This window comes from Panthera pardus, unplaced genomic scaffold (assembly GCF_024362965.1).
Source record: "Panthera pardus isolate Hobbes unplaced genomic scaffold, ASM2436296v1 HiC_scaffold_20, whole genome shotgun sequence".
In the NCBI taxonomy this organism is placed as follows: Eukaryota; Metazoa; Chordata; class Mammalia; order Carnivora; family Felidae; genus Panthera; species Panthera pardus.
Window position 1 is genome coordinate 47,273,268 of NW_026526766.1, and position 24,417 is coordinate 47,297,684.

The 24,417-nt window shown below is 39.1% G+C and overlaps 1 protein-coding gene across 16 annotated transcripts in view; it reads right to left on the reverse strand.

Annotated features, from left to right (window-relative positions):
- The window catches only part of ELAVL2 (ELAV like RNA binding protein 2), a 164,256-nt gene that overhangs the window by 16,495 nt on the left and 123,344 nt on the right, over window positions 1–24,417 (reverse strand). For all 16 annotated transcript variants that reach the window (XM_019430681.2, XM_019430677.2, XM_019430687.2 and 13 more), the window contains one exon: window positions 23,122–23,225. In XM_019430681.2, coding sequence (XP_019286226.1) covers window positions 23,122–23,225 — 104 coding nt within the window. The remainder of the gene's footprint in view (window positions 1–23,121; window positions 23,226–24,417) is intronic.

The window sequence follows — 24,417 nt, forward strand, 5'->3', positions numbered from 1 at the left end:
TATCTTTCATCCCTGCCCCACTAGTGTTAACATTTAATACTCTTATCTTTTATTCAACAAGTTTGCTCATTAACAAGTGAAAACACACCTCTTGGTCCACAGGCTATATTTGAAGTTGCATGAACACTGTCCTATACTACAGACACAAGGAATTTGGAAGAGTGGTGGAGCGCCGAGAGATAATTATGCACGTGCACTTTTTCTCTATGCCTCACCACTTAAGAATGAAGATTGAGGAACTTAAATGTAAGTGAAAAATATGAAGGAAAATTCCAAGTGATCAACAAAATAATTCAAGTGGAACCTAGTCTTGGGATTGCTATAAACTGAAGGAGAAAAAAAAGGAAAAAAAAAAAAAAAAGCAAATGAATTACAGATACCCTCAGTAATATGAAAACAATGAATATCCCACTTCTTTTCTAAAGCCCAATTCTCAATTAACAGCTACAAATCCCACCACTTAAACTCTTGCTTTCGGAGACTGAGAACTCTCAGCAAGGCAGCTGTAGTCTGCTCGGGATCATGTGACTAAAGCATTCCCTTTAGGAAGAGCCACTTCCCACGGGCAACAGAGTAAGCATATGTACATTCTCTCTCCCAGGGACTGATGAAGGAGGCCATGGAGGCAGACAGCCACTCCAGGAGCTCAAGCAAGGCATGAGGCAGTATAATGGTAGTTTTAGGTGATGGCTTTCCAACCAGTGTGCCTGGGCTCGAAACTACATTCAATTCATTAAGGCTCTGTGAACTCGTGCAAATTTAAGTCTATTACCACGTGACCGTACCTCCATTGTATGATTAGGAATCTTAATAATTTCTAATGTACACAGAATTCTTCGCACAGAACCTAAAAACCTAGGTGACTATAAACATTATTTACCTCTACATGCATCTGAGAAAGACACAGACCATTAAAACTGAGAGTAACCTGAGTCCATTACTGTGTTCCAGAATAATTTACTCAGGCAGTGACATTTACTGCTCTGTGCATTTCAGAGGAGTGTGGGTGGAGTGTTTTAAAAGTTATCCTAAAATATATTTAGGAAAACGGGTTTATATTTAGTGCTTATATAAAAGCTTTGAAAACATACTTGGGTCAGTTATGTTATCTGCTTTTGTTTTTCTTCAATGTCCAGTCTCAAGTTCACACTGCTGCTTTAATTTCTAGCCTGCATTGACTAGATTTTATTTTCTGTATTCTTGATGCTCTAGCATCTGGGGCCTGGATCCTGAAGACTGCCCCTCCCAGAGATAACTACTTCTTGGAGACAGTAAATGACTCTCCTGTGAGCCTGCCTTTGATATATAAACAAACCAATCCCACACCTTTTCTCATGTATCAAATTCTCACACACCAAGCCTATATTCCCCACCCTAAATCACCCCAGGGCTGGGTGTCTGACAACTAGAAACTCCCCACCCCCAATCTAGAGCCCTCCAAAATTATTCAAGCTATCCAATGCTAAACTCAGCATACCTATCCCGCCTCACCCTTTCCTTCCCACTGGGAATTTCAATAAAGGCTCTGGACCATACTCTGCCTTCATCTCTCTGCCTCCTGATCATCCTTGGTGCTTCCCCATGTGGCCCTACATGTCATGGAAAACAGGGCTGTTTCCTTTTGTTTTAAGTTTGAGAGAAGGGGGGGGGGGGGAGGGAGGGGGGAGGGAGAACACGCAAGCGAGCGCAAGCAGGTGAGGGGAAGAGAGAGAGGTAGACAAAGAATCCCAAGCAGGCTCTGTGCTGTCAGACCAGTGCCTGAGGCAGGGCTTGATCTCACAAACCCCAAGATCATGACCTGAGCCAGTCAGATGCTTAACTGAACCAACCAGGCCCCTGTTTCTAAAGGTCTGTAACTATAAACTGCTTCCTTCTAACAATAATTTCCATGTCAGCATATCCTACCATACCTGATTAAAACGAATCCAAGGTACATTTTTAGAACACAGCCACATTAAAAGGACTCCTAGAAGCAACAGTAAATCTCCTCAAAAGAGTATTTTTTTTAGTAACTTTCTCAAAAAACTGGTTCCAGTCCCAGGACAGAGTGGAACTATCACATATAAACTCATGGTAGTAACAAATATTTCCATTTAACTTATACTTAGGGACTTAGGAGACTTTACCACGTGCAAAATAGAGTGTTTTGTCTGTGGTAGGTAGGGCACACATTAGTATTTTATAGCTGGGCAAATAGTATAGACAAGGTAAGTAACATACCACTGGATCCAAACTCTGAACACGGGATCCTTGTATCCTCGTCCAATTTTCTTTCTACAATTTACTACAGTAACTTTTGTTCTTAAAGTTTGGAGGAATTAAATCAATCTGGGTTGTTTCTCACACTAACACACACAGTGAAACTGAGCTAAGGCAGCAGAAAACAGGATGCCACCAGATATTAAAGTTATATCAAAGTTATTTTATCTTCCATTAATATGTTCTCTAAAAAGTAACTTCTAGCAAGAAAGAATGAGTGGCCACAGATTGAGACTCACTGGAGAAACTTCACATGATACTTAGGATTTTTACGTTTATTACTTTCTGAGAATGTGATTAAATGAGCAATGTATCCCCCCTCTACCCCTCATGAACTTCCAAGAAATAAAAATGTAATGAAGGGCAACCATCCTTCACCCAGACCAATGTGTCATGTCTTGCCCCTACACCTGTTTCTTAGGATTTGCAGGTCCTTCTCCTGCTCTATCAAGGATGTCACTGTCAGTAACATCCTCCCTTCCAAGAAAAGCAAAATATTTCTTCTTCTATCTCAAAGGATTATAAACAGAATGTACTTAGATCAAAGTGGGAAGAAGACTCCCCCAGTAGGATAAATTTTGTACCTGGTAATTATCAGCAACCTTCTCCATTCTGATTTTTCTGGATGTGGAGGCTGTACTGGTGCCTTGAATAATGCTCACCTACAGGAACTCTTGGTCTATCATAAGCCTCAAAGTATTAAGTCTATTTTTATGGTCCTTCAAGGTTAATACCCCTTGGAGAAGACCCAAGAAATGGCTTTGTTTCATGGCAAATTATGTATTAGAAATACTTCAATACAATAGCCCTGCAGCATATGATCCACTGGAGTCAAAATAGATTCTTCTGTCACCAACTGCAAGCTCTTCTCCAATCTACATTCACTGGATTAACAGAATGGGTTCGGATTTTAAATTTTCACTGCCATTTAAACAGGTGAATATTTAATGCCTGAGGAGCAAGGTTATGAAATGTCAAAACTACTAAGTGAAGGATCTAATTTAAGAGGCAGCCAGAGAGTCTGCAATTTAAATATTTAAAGATGATACAGAGAGTACAACACTGAACACCAATCTACTCCAAAGATAGCAATTTAAAACTCAGGTTTATTCTGGAATTTCTCACAACCCTACAAGTGATATAATAAACAAAGACAAGCAATACTGAGATTACTTGAGGGAAAGCAAGGAAAGCAGTTAGAAGTACCAGGCAAATAAATGCTCTAGCCAATGGCTTCTCAAATTGTTCTTCGTAAATGAGATCACACCGGACAAAATAGAGATAAAAATAGATTTATCAAAGTAATTAGGTCTTGAAAATGGAATAGTTTGAAACACAATATATTCCTTGTAATTAAAAACTCATTTATTCATCAGCAACTAAAACTAATTATACATTAAACATTCAAGGACAAGTAACACATATACTAAGAATAGGCTATCAAAACACAAGTTAATCAAAACACACAGAATTAAAAGGAATGAAGATATCTATGGATAAGAATTAGCACTTCATTACATGTACATAGTAGAGTTTAAAATCCCACTACATCACGTTCAATAGTAAGTCCATCAAAATGCCTTTGCCCAAAAAACACAACTGCTCTCATTTCTCTTGGACTCATCAACAAAAGATCAGTGACAGTGGACATTAATACCAACAGATTAAAGAGATAAGGTCTATAAATGAACAAAGCAATTCCTTCTTTATTAAGCTAAGGACATTTGAAAAATCTCCCACTGGCAAGATCAGCATTGAACAACTTCTATCATTTGTCAATTACTGACCCAGGACTATCAACATTAAACCTGAAAATTAGATGCTTGCCACTTCAGACTTTTTTGAAAAGCTCTATTCATTCTCTTCAGCTGGGAGGAATAGATAAGATCATGGTTGTGCCTATTTAAAATGAGAATTAATTGCTGTTCATATCAAAAAGCTGAGTCTTGATAGGGCTGTCTGAAAAGTGACACTATCACTAAATAAAAGCTCTGGCTCTGGTAGGCAGTAGCAAAGGTCCTGTGACAGCATTAAGGCTTTACAGACAGGTGGTTACACCAGAGCCTCCAAAGAGCTGAGAAGTACACGGAAGAATGTGATCTCCAATCACAATTCAGGCCAGAGACCTCAAAATGCATCCAAAAGGAGGAACTATACTTTTATCTGCTTCTAAATGCAAAACCCCACCAGGAACAAGTCTCAAAAACACATCAAGGCATATACATATCACAGTCTAAGTTTTTTAAGGGCCAGCATGTTTCACAAAGGGTGGCAAATGAGTAAACCCGAGAGAACAAAGCATACAGAAATAAGTCCATAAGAAATTAAAGATTAGCTGTAGAAAAGGTGTTAGAGTTCAAAGCAACAATCACCCCTAGCAGGAAGGCTTTAAAAAGGGGTATTATAGATTAGGGGAGTTACCTTTAATAGGTATTCCAAAACACGGAATTTAGAAAACTCCATTGGTGGAAAATACAAATGAAACCTCTGCTTTAAGTCTCATAAAGATTGTTTTAATTCAAGCAACACCAGGAAACACATTTGATTGTGTTACTCTCAGCTTCAAATCCCTCAGGGACTCCTTAATGCTTTAAGATTAATTTCAAATTTCTTAGTCCTTTACGCTCAGGGCACTGACTCCCTTTCTATATAAACACACACAACCTTCAGTAGTTTTCCAAACCTTCCTCTCTCTTACTTCCCAGTGTGAGTATAACCTGCACCTCCCACTCAACTAAATGTGAGTCACTTCAGACTCTACAATGGCATCACGAGTGCCTAACATCCACTCTCATCCACCTTCAATTGTCTGAGTTAGTACCTTTACCAGTACCCACATGCCTGGTTTCTCATCCACACTGAAGAAACCAAGATAAACTCATCTCTTATCCTCTCTTACAACTGCCTTACGTCCTTGAAATAAGAAACCTTGTCTTTATCCTATTTTGCACACCCTGGTACCTGCCACACATTACCGTAATGAAGAGGATTTATAATCACAAAGTGGAGAAACCTCACTTTGGAAATCTTATGTAAAAAGTTAAGGGCCATAATCTACTTCGTAAATAAAGCAAAAATCATACATGATGGCACTCTGTTCATAGACTAGACTGTAGATGCCATTAAACATGTCAAGAATGAAGTGTCATTTCACAAACTGGGGATTCAAATCTCCAGAGGCAATAAAATCTTTGATAGAATAATATGTTGCTGGGGGGAAAGGTCTTAATATTGGAACAAAAAGGAAACAGATCATTTGGCCCAATTTCTTTTTATTTAGGAAGGAGGGAGACTGAGGCACACAAAAATGAAGTGATTTGTCCAAAGATGCAGAGCAAAAGAGTGTAGGATTCACAGGCCTTGACCCTTCATCAAGAGATTTTCCAATACACCACTGCCTGAGACACAATCTGAAATCATACAGGTTTCTAGCAAAATAACAATTATTGGGAGGATGATGAGACATATACAAGGAAAAAGATATATGCAAGAAGGTAAGAACTTTAGCTCAGCAAAATGGTTTATTCTATACACGTAAGAAAATCCAAAATACATCAAAATGGGTCTAGTCCATAGGACACTTACTATATTTCTTCTACTAGTATAATGCCTGAGAACTATTTAGGAGATGTCTGACAAAAAGCTAAGGGGAGAGAGGTAGGGAGAGGGGAGGACAGTTGAAGAGGAAAAAAAAAAAAAAAAATCAAACTAAGAATCTTGAAACTATTGCTTTATACCAAGTAAGTTAAAACTTACCTAGAAGAGAATATTTTAGGTATTAAACATGCATTTAAAAAACATTATGTATTATTTAACAGAAAGGGAAAATAGCAACTGGGTGTATTATACTAGAGAGACTATCCAGCTTTACATCATTTCCAAGTTTTAATGCAACATTAAATAAAATTCAAAGCAGTTGACTCTTATACCCAACTTAAAATTGAAAAAAGAATAAATAATGTCCTAAGAGTTTAAGTGATCACATACGACATTATTAAAAACAATAGAAAAAAAGCACACTAGTTCTAAGTATCCTACTAAGCAACTAATCATAAACTGGACACTTGAAAAATTAGATTTCCTTTTACATACATCTTAAACTCAGCATCTGAAAACTACACTGAGCATAGTCTATTAAATACTACCCACATCTGTCTCATCCAACATTTATCAATTAAATGAGGGTCCAAACAGACTGTCCTGACAGACATCTTTATATTTTATTGAAGTACAGTTTTATTAAAGTATCAAAGTATTTACTAAACCATCAAAGTTTTTAGCAGATCACATCTGCCCGTCTATTGTCGCTTCTGCCTGGCTACAGAACCCCGTTGGTTCAACAAGGACTCTCACGCTGGTAAAGGTAAATAGGGAACCCATGGTAAAGCATTCCTGAAATGCAACTTAAGCCAACAACGTCTTTCAAATTCCTAAGGATCTGTGCATGTAAAGAATCTAACAAAAAAAAAAAAAAAAGAAAGAAAAAAGAAAACAAACAGAGTAAGTGGTAAATGTGGCATCCAGAGGGGGTTGAGGATTAAACTGGATCTGCAAGTGCAGTGGTGGTCAATCAGTCATCCCAAGGTCTAAGCAAGAATCTGCCAATCAAACTGTTCCATATTCCATTCCATACCTTCACTTAGCCCGTTAAAATTTTAGCAAGTGATTACCCTAAAGTGGCTTGGAAAAAAAAAGGAAATAAAAGAGATGGGAGTTTCAGCTATAACCACCAGAGTTCATTCCTAACCTCTCTGCACTGGGAAGTTTTCAAGAGTGGCTAGGAAAAGCGGACTCCCTTATTTTCAACATTAAAAAATGAGAAATGAGCCTGTATTTATTTGGCCACATATCTTTAGAAGTATTAAGTAAGGGGTACCTGGCTGGCTCAGTTGGTAGAGCATGGGACCCTTGATCTCAGGGTCACGAGGTTCAAGCCCCACACTGAGCATGGGGCTTGCTTAAAACAAAAAGAAGAATTAAGTAATATAAATAGGCTAGAATTAAGGCAAACAGGAATCAGTGTATTACTATGTCAAAAAAAACTTAAAAGGCAAAAAAAGAATGTATTATCACTGGTGAAGTTCTGGCCGCAACAGGGCATACTATGAACTAGTGGCCAGAAACTGATACTCGTACCGGAGCCCTCCAAAGTTATGAAGCACTGAAAACACAGGGCTTGGACGTGCACAGAGCCAAGTTCAGGTCTTGGCTCTGGTGCCTTACCAGTTATATAACTAGGGAATAATTTCCTTACGTTCTCTGAAGCCTCTATTTGTTCGTTTACAATCTGATGTAAATGAAAGTCCTCACCTCACAGGGACCTTACAAGGATTAAATGGAAAAATAAAACTATTAGCACAAAGCTGGAGAACCATAATAATGTTTCAATCATACCTTAATGATTTCATACATAATGATTGCTCCAAACACTTACTAAGCACTTACCATGTGCCAGACACTGTTCTTGGTATGTTACATACCTTAATATTCAATTGATCCTAATATCAGGGTTATAAATTGGGTGTTATCACTAGCATCCCTAATTTATGTAAGAAAAAACTCAAATTATCACTATCTCTGAGATCAGATAAGAGGACACAGAGGAGGCATTTGATACAAGATGTATGTACTTTAACAGAAAAACAGTTCAAAGATTAAGTCTTTTTCCAAATCCATCGCAGTTATTATCAAAATTAATCCTCACTAATTATTACAATATTACAATACAATCTTCCATGTATTTTGTAAGACAATAGCAGATAAGTGTATGGGAGAACCCAAGCCCTCGTTGAAGCCTAAGGAAAAGGCTGTTTGTTGTATAGAAGGTCAACATCCAGCAGCTTTAAATGAGCTGATAGAAAAGACCAACTTGATTTTAATATTCTTTCCCCAAAGTACTGCATATTAAATACTCCCACTTCCTTATTCTCTCTCATAAATATCTGTTAGAGCCTAAAATGAGATGCAAAATGAGAAACAGAATCATCTCCGTTTTGGGGAGACAGTGGCAGAAATCATAAATGGGCTTTGGGGAATAGTGCCTATTTCAGATGAGGGGCGCATGTATGCACCTGAATGTGGGATGGGTTACAAAACACCATTCAACCAGTGCCTAATGACTCAATGTGATTTCACACCAGGAAAAAATACCAAGAAGGCTATGCTAGCAGAGTACTGTGAAAGTTTTTCACTTTGGACACTCACGAAATATACTAGGAGGATGTTAGACATAAAGAATAAGGAAAATATCAGTACTCAGTACTCAATATTCGGATGGGTGTAGGGCCTGTTCAACACTGCCAGAGCAGCAGACTACCTCAAAGCCACCTCCCAGGGTAACAGCACTGCAATTCACTTACAAAGCTTTTATATTATTAGGCTGTACGTTTCCTAGAGGGTTGAAACTAATTCTTATATGTATTCCTATCTTACACCCCCACCCACAAGTGGGTGCTCCGATTCTTACAGACTGAAAATACTCCATGGCCTCCTGCAGAGGCTATTTCTGAAGTATTTTTCAGGCAAGCTGATTAGAAGGTGTGATGCTTGTCCAAACAATCTGGCTTTTTGTGCTTCACTGGAAACAACAGAAGTTAAACTAGCTTACAGAAAAATAGATGTACTCATTCAGTTCTTAAAAAACCATTCTTCAGTAGTAGCTTCTTAAGGGTTCTTTCAAGTTTCTGAAATTTGATCAGATGCAATCTCTAACAAAGCTACACTATCAAGTTCCCTGTTAACAATTTTACGTGTAAATATAAACTTAAAATGTAATTCATGTAGTATTTGACCAACTAGTAGATCTAAAGCACTGGCAGCAGATTAAAATGCTGAGTTAGAAAAAGTTAAACCTAAAGAAGGTCACCACAGTACCTGGTAGAAGTAAAATGGAGCTGTTTAACAATAAAAGCTAATTAACACTGGTTGGTAATGTGTAGAAAAAGAAGGTTCTCAACAAGCCAATTTTGGTGGGTTACATACCCTAGAGTTTTTGCATACTTCATCTAAGGTTTGAAATGGAAAACATAAACACACACACATCCCACTATTTCCTATCTCTGAGCATACAGAGCACATCCCCATTATCTCTTATAAGCACTACATAAAAACTTCCTCATTCAGAAATTTTAATTTTTTTTTAATCTTTATTTATTTTTGAGAGAGAGAGAGTGAGACAGCATGAGCAGGGGAGGGCCAGAGAGAGGGAGACAGAATCTGAAGCAGGCTCTAGGTTCTGAGCTGTCAGCACAGAGCCTGACACAGGGCTCGAACCATAAACTGTGAGAACATGACCTGAGCCGAAGTCGAATGCCTAACCGACTAAGCCATCCAGGAGCCCCCTCATTCAGAAACTTTAAATAAAAGCTTATATATTTTGTGAAGTGCTCTAAAGACAAAGATGCCTGCCCTCTGAGAGCAGACCACCAAAGAGAAGAAATGGTAATGTACAGAGAAAAATAAATGCTTTAAAAAAATGTTTTTAATGTTTAGTTTTAAGAGACAGAGCACAAGCGTGGGAGGGAGAGAGACAGGGAGACACAGAATTGGAAGCAGGCACCAGGCTCTGAGCTGGCAGCACAGAGCCCAACATGGAGCTTGAACTCATGAACTGTGAGATCATGACCTGAGCCAAAGTCGGACACTTACCATACTTAGCCACCCAGGCACCCCAAAAAATAAACACTTTTATGGCCAAATAAAAGTTGGTAAGTAATGACAGTGGTATAAGGCAGTACAGGCAGAGAATGAACCAAGGCAGGAGGTAAGAATTTGGCATGCATATTCAAGGAGGAGGAGCCCAGGTGAGCCAGAATAAAATCTCTGTAGAACAAAGACAATGCCGTAGTAGGAAGCTGGGGCAGATTCTGGAGCCCTTAAATGTCATAGTGAGGCTTTTAGAACCAAGGGAGTGACAGTCTACAAAAACGTATGTGTGTAGGTCAAATACATATACAATGTGGAGATAATTTTCCCATAAGCTAGGTGAACAGAATAGTCAAAATCAGCGTGGCAATTTAAAAGGCTATTTTAAATACCATCTACAATAAGTTTCCTTTTGTTCTGTAACTAGAAGAAAAACTGCTTCGCCACAATGTTGGTTTAGATATCCAAGTCTTCTTTGACCTACTTATATATACAGTAATGAAAATATAATGATCCTATTTCTGTGTGTACACTAAATACTCCACAGAGAAATTTCATCTTGGTACCATTTTTAAACATCTTAAATGAGTCTCATAGGTTACCATGAATCTTTGCAGAACAGGGCAGATATATGAATGTGAACAAATGCCCAAAATTCATCCCCATAGTTCCTTTTATGAATTAGGTCTTCCCTAAAAAAGAATAAATGTAAACTATGGGGCTAGGTTTAATAAAATTTGCCTACCAATCATTTTCATAGAAGGTTAATACTTGATTGAATAAATACACTTTATAGTTTCCAGATACAAGTTTCTTCCAAAAAGTACATGTCACATAAAGGCCTCTGTGCCTTTGGATGAGACATTCCTTCACGTGTAATACGTGTCTTCTTTCTCTACGTGATAAACCCTATCTTGTAAAACTCTATCACTTCTGAAACCACTGCAGGGGCCTCTCGACAGCCAGTGACATATCCATTTCCACTGTACTCTGCATTCACTTATCATACATCAAAAAAATGGTCATATAAAGTCAGTGCTGTCTCTTTCTACTATACAATGGCATCAGGGACAAGACTATATCTTGTCATGTTTTAGCACGGCTCCAACATTTAGCAAAGTGGACCTATATGTGCTAGACATTCAAAATGCTTACGGAATTAAGTACTTACAGATATTCCCTATCCAAGACTGTATAACCATGATTGTATCGTCCTTAAAAAACAATTTGCAATTAAACATTTTTTAATATTAAATTTCACAGCTTTGACCTTGGGGGGCAGAGGAAAAAACACGTTATGATAGAAATTAATAACTTATATTTAGTAATTGTTTTTCATGTTTATTTATTTTGAGAGAGAAAGAGCACAAGCAGGGGAGGGGCAGACAGAGAGGGAGAGAGAAAATCCCAAGCAGGCTCCATGCTGTCAGTGCAGAGCCCAACACGGGGCTCAATCTTGTAAACCATGACAGCATGACCTAAGCCCATGCCTAACTGACTGAGCCACCCAGACACCCCAATAACCTTTAAAGCATATGCCCCTCCATACAAACTTGGAAACTAACCACTGGACTTGCTAGGATTTCATATAATGTAAAAGGCCCTAATGGGACAAGACTATTGAAGATGAAATAATCACTCTTACTAAAACTTTAACGTACTTAAAAAATTATTCCTCAAACATCCAAGGGAAAATTTCTAACAGTCTTCCTTCAAACACCTGTTGTAAATGTAAAAATAGTCTGTACCCATATCTCTTACAACTAAAACACAACAGTCAATATTTAATGTTTTCAGGCCTGATTTAATCCGATTGTCAGGAATCTAGTGTGTGCGTGTGCATGTATATATGTACACACGCATATGCACAAAAAGTTAGGAAACCACCTCACTTTCCTTCAGTGAGAGCCTGTCTTTGCTGAGCCTTAATGAGTATAAACTATACACCATTAAAAAAAAAAAAAAGGCAATACCAAACATTTTGGATTGCCTATGGCATTTCTCTCTCAAATAGACTAAAGAAATTGTGTGAGAGACACATGTATGACATATAAGAAAAAGAAAGAGAGATAATAGGAATGTTATTATAAACCCTCCCCAAGGCCAAAGAAAGTCTTACCTATATATTTTTTGTGGACCTGACATAAATTATACAACTATAAAAAATTTATTCAATAGATAACTCAAAAGGAATAACCCTTGAAATATTACTGAATGTTTTATAACTTCAAACCTACCAAGATATTTTTCTCTCAACATGATTAGACATTAGAGAATAATCACAGGGAAAGCTTTTTAAATGAACTGATTTGCAGGACTAATAGTCTCATTCAAAGACAATCCCTCATTCTCCAAATATCTATTAGACACCTGAGCTGTATATCCCCCAAACAGCTTTAACAAAAAGTAATTACTATATTCCTAAAGCCTTTTGTATGCCAGTTGTGAAGGCCTTACAAGAAAGAGGGTTTTTAAGGAACACACCAACAACCTTAACTGTACACAATGAACAGACCATATCACTGCCATTCATAGACTCCTCCGGAAATTTAAACAGGAGCAGTAAGAGGGGATAACCGCCTTTACCTCTGTTGCAGGACAAAGCATTCTCCTGCTTCAGATGTGCAGAAGCACCTCACTTTACCTTGAGAATCCAGTCCTGCGGTATTTAATTACACTGTCGGGAGCACCGAATAGTCTGGCACAGTGCCCTTTCCCTGGGTCTTGCTGATTGATAGCATCAATAACATTCACTGGCTGTAATTAAACCGCCAAATAGTACCCCCTTTGCCACTTGGTAGATCAATGTTCTTTAATACTCAAAGAACAAAGTACAAAGGTGAGAGGGGTGTTCTTAGCCTTCACCTTCACAGTTCATTTGACTTTGTGCACCAGAGCGGTCTGCAGACAACGCATATTTCACAATTCCCCCAAGACACTGGTTAATGAAGGAGAACACTATGGAAAACGCTGTAAGTTGGTGACAATTACTTATTAACCCATTTTTGCAAATCTGAGAACAGAGACACTCTAAGCCTTTTGGTGACAGTATGCACCGCTTTCACATAGCTTCGGAACAAAATTCAGTTTATAGGTCAAAAGGCTTCCAAATTAAGGTGGCATACAGTAAATAGTTTTTTTTTTCTTTAAATATTTATAACATGCTATGTGGGCAAGTTCTTGTGATAGTAACACAAATTCCCATTTATTAAAACCCGGACTAGAAAAGTTCAAACATCCAGATACTGTGGAGGGGTGGAAGAGGGGTGTGGTTGGGAGTCTATAAATAGGAGACAAATTTTTATTGCATTCTAAAAGCAACTTCCATATTCTAAGGATTCACAACCATCCTGAACCATATAATTGAACTCCCAATCTCTATACTAATATGAAATACCCATTTTAAATGAATGGGCCCCAGAAGAACGATACTGCAAATTCCCTATGCTCAGAATCAAATATTAAATGACATTTATGTACTTGTAATACTAAAAGTATTTAATGGCACTGAAATGTCCTGAAAATGACTACTGTGAGTGCGTGTGAATGTGTGTGTGAGTGTGTGTGTGTGTGTGTGTGTGTGTGTGTGTGTGTGTGTGTGAGAGAGAGAGAGAGAGAGAGAGAGAGAGAGAGAGAGAGAGAGAGAATGAATATTATTCAGGTAAGTCCAGCATTATATTCATTAAAAGTACATCTGTTAACCACAAGCATTCCAGATACTTTATGACAGAACCTACAAATGAAAATTTCATTAACATGTAGGTTCATTTTGAAACAAGCACCACAGACCTATCCAAGTACAAATCATTAAGGTCCACCAAACAATGGTTCTCAGGTCAGACCACCATCTATTAAGAATCACCTGTGGTAGCTGGTTAAAATACATTTTTTGGTCTCTCCCTGCAGATATCAGATTCAGTAAGTTTTGGGGTCCAGAACTATGCATTTTATCAACCACCCCACCTTAGTGATTCTGATGAACATTTTAATGCTTTGGAAGTCCCTTATGTAGACAGACTTTAAATAGGTAATCCTCAAACTCTGGAGACATACTTGGATTCCTAGAAAGCTCATAAAAATTACAGATGTCAAGCTCTCTTCCTGGTCACCCACCAATGCTGGTTTCCAAATGAGTAAGAATGAGTAGCTTGAAAATAAGGTATATATGAATAGAAATAACCAATAAATACAAAAATGTAAAGGTAAAACAAAGCCCATAAAAATTCATCCAAAGGTATTTCCAAATATCAGCCTGGCTGGATGGGGCTCAGCTGGATTAGGGAACTCATCAGCCTGAATGGTCTGTGGAAAAGATTTAATTCTATGAAGTAAGAGCCACTCTCAAGGACTCCAGAATCTTTCTAAGAATATGAACAGGGTCGTTTGTGTGAAGGAAGTGGGAACAGTCGAATTTCTAAACAGTCATTTAACAAAATTGTAAAAATGAAAGCTTTTTCTGAATGATCAGTTTCCAGGACCATGCAGGTGCTGCCTTTCCTGCTGCTTGCCTGAGGGTCAGTGAGGGTCACTTCAAGACTCATTAGCAACCTCAGAACCTACGCAGGAAGGATTACACTTCCCAATTCCTGTGGGAGGAGGTAACCTTATACTAATGACCAGAAAACAGAGCACATTAGCATGATTTATTGATTTTTTTTTTCCACCATCCGCTTCTCTATAACACAAGGTAACTACAGTTTTAAATATCCAACAAAATCAAACTAACAAACTAAAACAGTGGGACTACTTACTTTGGAGTAAAAGCAGCTTTTTCATTCCTCCCCAACTAGATTTCTAAAATACCACTTTAATAGAGCAGGACATAAATCCAGGACTTGTGGCTCTTAAACCTTGATGCAGCATTCAAGGAGTTGTTCTCATTCGGGGTGGGGGGGCACACAACTAGCAGACCGCTTGTACAGTTTTCAAAATAGAGCCCTCTCTCTCTTGCTTAATCACAAGTAGTACGTCAAGAAACTTCCAAAGTAAAACCCCCACAAGTCTGATGTCGTACTCAGGGCTTAGAACTGATGCTAACGGCAACGACAGGAAAATCAGTCAGAGATGGGAGTAAAAGAAAATGGACCACACGTGCTTTTGTAAAGAGTCCACACAAACTTAAAGAATAACAAATGTACTTTCTGTAGCTTTTAAACTAGCATTCTAAGACTCACAAGAACTTACCAGAAAAAGATTCCTGTATGGGTCATCTCCTACAGAATAGAGATCCAGAGCGTTACTGTAATAGTAATTCTTTTACTCTCCAGTTACCATCAAAATATTTAAACCTATGTGATCCTGCCCATCTTCTAGACAGCACCTCCAGACACTAGTTTTATTCTCAAAGTGGGTGTCTGGCTATCTCCAGCATTCATCCTGACAGACAGCAGTTTTCTGGCCACTAGGAACAGCTCCAATTTCTCACATCTAACAGAGATCTGAGCCAGAAAGTCTCAAGACAGTAAAGGACCCAAATTAAGGTTCCCAAGACAATATTCCATTTGTAGTGGTATCTATAATCTGGTTCTAAATGAAACACCTAAATGTCAAAAATATGAGGTGAAAAGAAAACAAGAAAAGCCACCAGCATCAGCCAACGTGTCCCTTGTGGTACTGTTAGCTACAAGGTGTTTGAACAAGTCCCTTAACCTGAGCTGCATCTCATTGGTCAGAGGGAGTATTTGCCTACAGGAATATTGCTTTTGCCTAAGTCCAGTCAAGTAACAGGATAAAAGTCCTATGCAACTACTATAAAAAGTAGATAGAGCAAGGAATTGAGGGACCCTTTTTCAGAAGTTAGCATATCAGTCTGTGCTGACAGCTCAGAGCCTGGAGCCTGCTTCAGATTCTGTGTCTCCCTCTCTCTCTGCTCCTCCCCGACTCACACTCTGTCTCTCTCTCAAAAATAAATAAACATTAAAAAAAACAAAATAAAAAAAAAAGAAGTTACCGTATCTGTCTTAACCTCTCAAGCTAGCTTGGTAGAACAGGCAGAAGCCACCAACCTACCTAGTACTACTCCCAAGTCACAAATAAAAAGCGACAAAAGCCCTACCCTACCCTTTAAAAGCAGTAGAAAAGATAAGCAGACAAGTGTTAACAGTGCTTTGCAGAAATGCCTTTGCTGATGCACATTTATGAAACAGGCAGAAAAGGTAGAAGCTTGAATAAAAGGATCTATAAACTCCCTCCTAAGAAAGTGGGGTTCAGTCAACTGCCCAGACACTCCCCACCATCCCATCTGTGGTTCACAAGCAAGTAAGGGCAGGAAGCAAGCTGAGACAGTGCTACCAGGAACCCTCCTCCTCACCCATCACTCTGTGCAGGCTCAGCCTTTGTGCCAGCAATTGTCCAAAAATGTCTACGGAAGAGCAGTTCAGTTACTGCCCTCTGGGAATTTCCAACTGTCTCATTCCCACTTTGGAGGGAGCCTTGAAGGAGCAGGAGTGACACAAATAAGCCTGAGTTGGGACAATGAAGTTTTGGACTATCCTAGGCCACCTACCCACACTCTTGAGGCTACCCAAGATAAGTAACAACCTATAGTGGTTTTTTTTGTGTGTAAATAAATAAATTCACAGCTCACAATGGAATATTCTGCAAACACATGACAGGCATTATACAAATAATACCTTATTAAAAAATCTTAGTCATTTCAAATAAGGGCTGTGTATACTCAGCTCAATATAGGAATTTTATTTAAATGTATTGAAGAGTTTCTGATGATCAGATGTAGCAATATACTATTAAAACTCGGCACACGGCTCTAGAAATTTCCAGACCATGGGTTAAAAATGAAGTTATAATACATTCAGTCTTTATTTTAAAAAAGGCAAAGAAATCATTTACTCAGCTTCCATTTTTGCTTCCACTCCTGCGATGTACTTTTTCCACTTTTTTTGTCCCTCCACAAACTAAAGTCTGACCAGCCAAATAATAATTTAAGTTAACATCTCCAAAGTTGTCAGTTAATCTGAGGCCTGTCCTTCAGACTATTACTAGCAAATTTTCCAAATCTAGTCAAGGTAAAAAGATAAATGATGATCTATATGCAGCAGCGTTGAAATCAGGGATACTTTGGGGTGCGTGGTGGCTCAGTTGGTTAAACGTCCGACTTCGGCTTGGATCATGATCTTGCAGCCTGTGAGTTCGAGCCCCCCATCAGGCCCTGTGCTGACAGCTCAGAGCCTGGAGCCTGCTTCGGATTCTGTGTCTCCCTCCCCCCCCCCTTTGCCCCTCCCCTGCTTGTTTTCTCTGTCTCTCTGTCTGTCTCTCTCTCTCTCTCTCCTCTCAAAAAAATAAACATAAAAAAAGAAAGAAGGGATACCTTATAGTAGATGCTTTTACAAGTTTGTAAAGCCCACCCTTCTCCTACAAACATCTACACTTTGTACCTACACAGAAAACAAAATCAACTATGTAAGCTGAAAGAATACTAGCATAGCCTGAGATGCTCAGAGATGTGGAGTCTGTACTAGAGAGACCTTCCCTTCATAACAAATACTTAAGTCCAATCCATTGCTGCTCTGCTCAAAACACTTTGGTGGTTCTCCCTCACCTACACTATAAAACCCTGGCATGGCACACCTGCCTTTAATAATCCCCAAATGCTCTCTGCTCCTTTAGGCATTCCTCCCCCTGCTCACTGCTCTCCCTAATTCTAAGTGGTTCCCCTAACAGCTGCTTTCAAACTTCCCTACAAAAGCATGAACTCTCAGCATTACTGCCATTTGAAACCCACTGGTCTCAAATACCCCAGAATGATGCTGTTGATCTTTTAGCGGAGCACCTACCAGGTGGCAAGCCTAACGTCACTTCTGTTTCCACATCCATGTCCTTTCCTTCTCTAAAGTGCGGAGCTGATTTACACATTTCCTAACGGGCAGAAGGAACGGGCATTCCTTCCTAACTGCATGAAGGAATGGGTTATAATGATAAGAATCAATCCCCTCCCCAATAATTCTGGAACAAAAAGAGGGCTAGGTGATGTGGAGAATTGTTTCCCCACACAAATTTTACTGTGGCTGCAAAAATTTTCAACAACCACAAAGAGAAAGTATTAACATGTTGTCTCTTCAGGATGGGGTGCTGCATTTCACCACTAACTAAATCATTCCATGATAACCATGAGTTGACTAAAAATCTATTAAGTAGCTACACCTTTTTGTAATATGCAATTTGGTAGACTATGGAAAGTTAAAAAAAAGGGGGGGGGCAGATAATAAATATTCTCAAGATGAATTAGTTTTACAGATAAAATGGAAACCTGAATGATTACTGTCCAAGATCACACAGCCAGTTAAATCATGTTATCAATGTCCTGAGAGAGTAAACTTTCAGAAGTGTGGTTTGTAAGTTTTTCCATATGCACTTAAATGGTGGTTTGGTTATCTTAATATGAGAAATTTCACATTAATGAGGTCAATTAATAACTTTTAAGCAAAGGTGAAATTTAGGCTGGCCTATGTCTGAACGATGAATCAAAAACAAATTTAGGCAGTTGTTTTCACGCTAGTAGTATTTCAAACAGAGATCCCCCACCCCCACCCCAGTGGGGCAGAGAAGGCATGGATTTGTAGGAGTATCTATCAATAATAACAAAAGACTTCTATTCCTTGAGGTTAACAGCTCCCACTTTCAGAGAAACCTAGGGACTAACAAAGCTTCCTACACCCCTTGTAGGAGGGGAAAAGCTAGGAGTGACACTGAGGGGCAGGACCTCCATCACCTATTCACAGTACTTGCTGGGGGTGGAAAGCATGCAAGATCTTTTGGAAATGAAGGATTTTAATCTGCTAATATGAATTTAAGTCTGATACCATTAACCTGGGCAAAAAATACATTTTCTCTGGGTAGGGGGAGAGGGCATGAGGACTGGCTTGAACCCATAAATGTTTCATACGCCAACTTAGATTTTATCAATACTAGAGACTCCCTAAAACCAAAATGAGTAGAGAATATGAAGACTGAACACACTAGTCACAACCACTGAGAACCCAAATGATCCACAGAACAAAAGGTGCCCATGGGGACCAGGACCAGAGGGCTCTTGATGAGATCCTCCCCCCAGCATACAATTTTTGACACTGTCATGAGGAGATTCCCGTCCCCCAGGGCTCAATTGTGCGTATACTACCTTTTCATTACTTTCCCTAAGATCAGAAGTTAAAAACATCTAGTCATCTTCACACTTCATTAACCATCCCAATATCAGGGACAACATGGACAGGCTTTATCATAACTGCCTCTGTGCAGCTCAGAGATGGTATGACATCACCAGTAAGGTAAGCTGCCAAAACCTCGAACCAACCAAGGAAAAAAGTGACCCTTAGGAGAAGAGAATAACCACTTTGAAACTTTAACCTATGAATGCTATTTTTAATAAAAATCTTTTTTTTTTTTTTAATTTTTCATTAACGTTTATTTATTTTTGAGACAGAGAGATAGAGCATGAGCAGGGGAGGGGCAGAGAGAGAGGGAGACACAGAATCTGAAACAGGCTCCAGGCTCTGAGCTGTCAGCACAGAGCCCGACGTGGGGCTCGAACCCACGGACCGTGAGATCATGACCTGAGCCGGAGTCGGACGCTCAACCGACCAAGCCACCCAGGCGCCCCAATAAAAATCTTTCTAACATAAGGTGAAGATATTAAGTTTTTCTAATTTCTAAGCCACACTTTTTAAGAAGTGAAGATGGTATGAACCACTTTTTACTCTGAATGTTCAGCTATCATTCAGCATGCTCAGGAGAATTATCCACAAGACGATTTTCAAGATAAAAGATGAAAAGAAACTGAACTTAGCATGCAAAAATACCAATATTTAGAGAACCCACCTATTCAGAAAAGGTACATTTTGGTGGCTCCTAAGTGTTAGGCCTTAGACTTGCTGTCACAAATTACCTGGAAAACATATTAAAAAGCAGATCCCTGCATCTCACCTCTGGACACTGATCCAGAAATTTGAGGTGGGCCCCAGAATATGTATTTCTAACCACTTTTCCTTGTGATTCTGATGCAAACAAGTTCCGGAACAATTGCTTTAGGATTTCACAGTGCCTGAGGTGCTTCACTCACTGCAAAAATACTGAATATTTGTCATGTATTCAACACACCATCCGTCTATTGTACAAAACCTTACTCGGCTAATGCTATTAGGGAGCCCCAGGAGAAACTACTAAATGAACCACCTTCCACGGCACTTGATTTCAGTTTCAATATTCCAATTACTAGGAATTCTACCAAATGCATACTAAATACTAGGTATCTTGGAAGACTTAACTTGAGGAGCACACAAACATTTGTACACTTGCATATGACGTATTTATTAGTCTACTGCAGCCGTCTGAAGGGAGTTTTGCCACATTAAATATAAGAGTTTTGTCTTCAAAAGCCCTGTCTTAGCTAAACTCTATGAGCACTAAAGGTCTCAACTCTTTTTATTGGAGGCATGCCCAGGTAGGCAGAGGCGGAACGAGGAACTTCAGATGGGCTCCAATAGACAGGGAGGCTGCTATTCAATTAAGGTAAGTGGGAAAGGGTATGCCAGGAAGCAAGGCCTACAGGAGCATACGTGCAGAGCCTGAGACGATGATCACGTGCCAGAGAAGAGCCAGTCTGACTACTGTGGAAAGCAGTAACAACAATGGTCAACTCCAAAGTCAAATCAAATGATAAGGTAAAAGATTAGGGAGATACAAGAGAAGTTTGAGAAGCAACATGAAGAAAGTGCTGTTTTGTTTTGTTTTTTTTAAGTTTAGTCCAATAACCACCACCAGGATAGACTGGAAGAAGGGTAAAAAGGCCAATTTATGGAATGGTATCTCAGGGAATGGAAAGGTATATACATGCAGCTTCTAAAAGGTACTTAAAACAGCAAACATGCGAGAAGAAAAAAAAAAACTGGCTCAAGATCTTGTGTAAGAACACAAAACATGTCTAATTGAAAATAAGACAAAAAACACACAAAGAACAGACAAAAATGGTGCTCTGTAGTTCTGGAAAATGGTCTGCTTTGCCTCTCAGAGAAATCTGGGCCAAACTGAGGATACCAGCTGTTATCTGATATTTTTACAGGAACCGAATGGGGGTGGGGGAAAAAGGAGCCTGCTGCTTCCCCACCGCTCCCACCCCCATTTCAGAAAATCAGAAGAGAAGTAGCAGATGTCACAGTTTAAAAGCCACAAGGCATTACTGTCCTTTCTTCTGCATATTCTGCCTGGGCAGCTGGGCCCTGAAGAGAAAGCTGGGCAATGGCCAGTGAGGAAGCAGCCATCATCAATGGTCTCCTTGCAAGCCACGGAAACTCATTCTCAGACAACTCTTCCCTTGCATCTCTGCCTTCCTGTGGACATTACTGCAGAAGAACTTACAGCTAAAGAACTGACTCACTAAAATAAGGATGGTTATTTCTGGAATGGAGAAAAGGGTATGTTCAGGAACAAGCCACCCCAACCATCCCTTCCAATTTCTTCGTAACCACAACTCAGGACCTCAACACTAAGATAAATTAGCAGCAATTCTGGAAATCAATTTAAAATGGGGAGGCCTTCAAAAATCCACAGAACAGAGAACACACAAAACAATCTGAAAATAACTGGATATCAGATTTTTTTTTAACAGCATTTGATTATTACCTAATAGTAATAATGTGGGGCACCTGGGTGGCTCAGTCAGTTAAACAGCCACCTCTTGATTTCAGCTTAGGTCATAAACTCACGGTTCATGGATTCAAGCTGGGCTCTGCACTGACAGGGAGGAGTCTGCTTGGGATTCTCCACACCCCCCTTGCTTTTCCCCATGCTCACAGTCTCTCAAAAATAAAATAATAAAAAAAAATTTTTTAAAAGAGAAACATGTAGAATTCTTGGACATCTTACATCCAAGTATATTTGGGAGCTACCCCATACAGTTCCCTTTAGATAAGACAGAGCTGGGAGGCATTCTTCCTACAGGCCAATAAAGAATGAGATGTCAAAACTACCCAGAGCTAATGAATTACTTTAGTTAACAATTCTGAGAGAAGCAACTTTTAAGCACAAAGATGACACTGCATTTCCAGATTTCTGAAAAAATGAGCAGAATCTAGACAAGTCTGTAAGCAAGATGGATGCCACAGTCAGCCTTGACTAACTTACCCTCACCACTCAGGCTATCGTCTGAGCTGACTTCTTAAATCAAGGGTGGGAAATAGGTTCCAACTTGAGTCAATTGACAGAGGTTGTCTGGAACACTATTTTGAAAAATATTTGGGGGCCACATCTAGACTGAGTGGAGAAAGACTGCCATGATTGATTGGCAATGTCTGCACTGGGCAGGAGAGGGGAAATTGATGGCACATGCAATAAGCGTTTGCCAGAAGCAACATCCCTTTTATTCTGTAAAGGAAAAGAAATCTATACTGCAAACTGGATTAAATTCTTATCTAGATACAATCTACATTGGCATTTCGAAAATTCACAAAAGTGGGAAAATATCCACAAATTATTTATCATTTGTGTTGAAAAGAAAAATGTAACAGGAAAAATAACCTGTGTGGCAAGTAAGCTCATCTAGTCAGTCTCCTCAAAGTCAGAGCAGAGTCAAACTACAGCCCAAGGACTACACCCAGCCTGCCAGCTGTTTTTTATGACCATGAGCTAAGAATGATTTTTATATGTTTCAATGACTGGGACAAAAGAAAAAGACTATTTTGTGACACATGAACAGTACATGAAATTCAAGTTTCAGCTTCCACAAATAAAATTTTATAAGATCACAGTCACATCTGTTCGTTCACATTGTTATTGGCTATGGCTGCTCTCACACAAGGGCAGAGTTGAGAAGTTGTGACAAAGACTATATGACCCACAAAGCCTAACATAGTTACTACCTGGCCCTTTAGAGAACAACTCTGCCAACCCCTGAGCTCAAAGAGCTGGTCTAAGGTTTCCCCAAGTTATATGGCAAGTAATTCACTATAAAGGAAGGAGACTTAATTCAGCAGGCTTCACAAAGTACTTAGCTAAGCAAGTTGCTGCTGCCGCCTTGTTAATAAGGAGTGATTACATGAAGTCCTCGTGAACAGGTTCCCCCGTCATGCAACAAACAAAAAATTCTGCTATGCCTCCCAGAGAAATGTCTATGTGGGCACAAAATGAATAAAGGAAAGAACTACATGAAGATTTCAATTGTTTTTAATCTCTGTTCTGCAGGTAGGTATGAAGAAAACTGAAACATACTTTTATTGTTTTGGTTTGAAGTCTCAATCCATTCAGGGTGTTGATAGCTTTCTCTGCATCCTTAGGGTCAATGTAGTTCACAAAGCCATATCCCAAGCTCTGCCCTAATGAAAGGGAAGGAGAAAAAGGCATACATTAGTTCTACACCACTGATGCCAGCGATCCACTCTCATTTTGGCATATGGTCTTGTCATTAACACCAGCACATTTTCTCAATAGTAAAAAGAAGTCTACGTTAATTCTTCTAGAAATATACACGTGTTTTTTTTCATCCCCTGTCTACTACATTTGCAAGTTTAAACATCAGTTAGAACTCAGCAAGCTGTGCATTTAAAGTGCACACGCGCACGCACACACACCTCCAAAGCATTCCATCAAACGTGTCCTGCCTGAGCCAGAGCACCCAGCAGCAAATGCAACGTTCAGCTTCAGAAACTGTGGGTGCAAGTCTCTGCCGAGCTGCTGAGTGGGCTTCACGGGCATGACTTATTCAGTTTCGTTTTCTTTACCCAAAAAATGGGAAGGCGTCACGCATCAACCAAGAATCTGTCAATGTTCTGTACTTTGTACCCTGGCAAATTTACAGCCTTTACCAAATACAATTATTTCCATTTAAAAGGTGAAGAATCGTGTGTGCACATGGACATTTATTTTATAGGAGGGCCTCTTCAAATAAACTGAATCTAATTTTCTAAAAAAGATCTGATGACCTAGATAAGGAATACAGGGAAATCTGAAGATTTACACTGAGAACATCCAAGCCAGTAAGAACAATGAAAACATGTAGGAAGGGAAGAAAGTATAAACAAAAATAATAAAACACAGTTACTCAAGTAAGAGCTGCTTAAAAATCTTGTTTTTCCCTATCATCTGAGCTCTCTAACTCCTGGCTCAATAATGTCCTAACTCAAAAAAAAAAAAAAAAAGGAAGGTATTCAAGAGGCTGAAATCAATGGAATGCACAGGTAAGTAAAGCCAATCTGAAAGGTCTCAATTTTTCAACTACGGGAAAGTTTCACAGTTTCAAAAAAAATGCTACAGTAGAGTAGGTAACAACAGTGGACATAAGAAAGGTTTAGTCTATTAAAAGTTAAACCAAACGAATTGAGGGTTTCCAGGAAGATGTTTGGTAAAGCTCCAAATACTTTTTATTAAGTATCACTTCTGTATGAATTTCACAGCAAACTAAGGGATCTTCGTCCTTGATGGGGCACTTTAGGCACATGTGGTTATGAATACAGGTATTTAGGACAGCCACTCCGGTTATCCAAATGTGGTTCCCTAGAACTATATTAA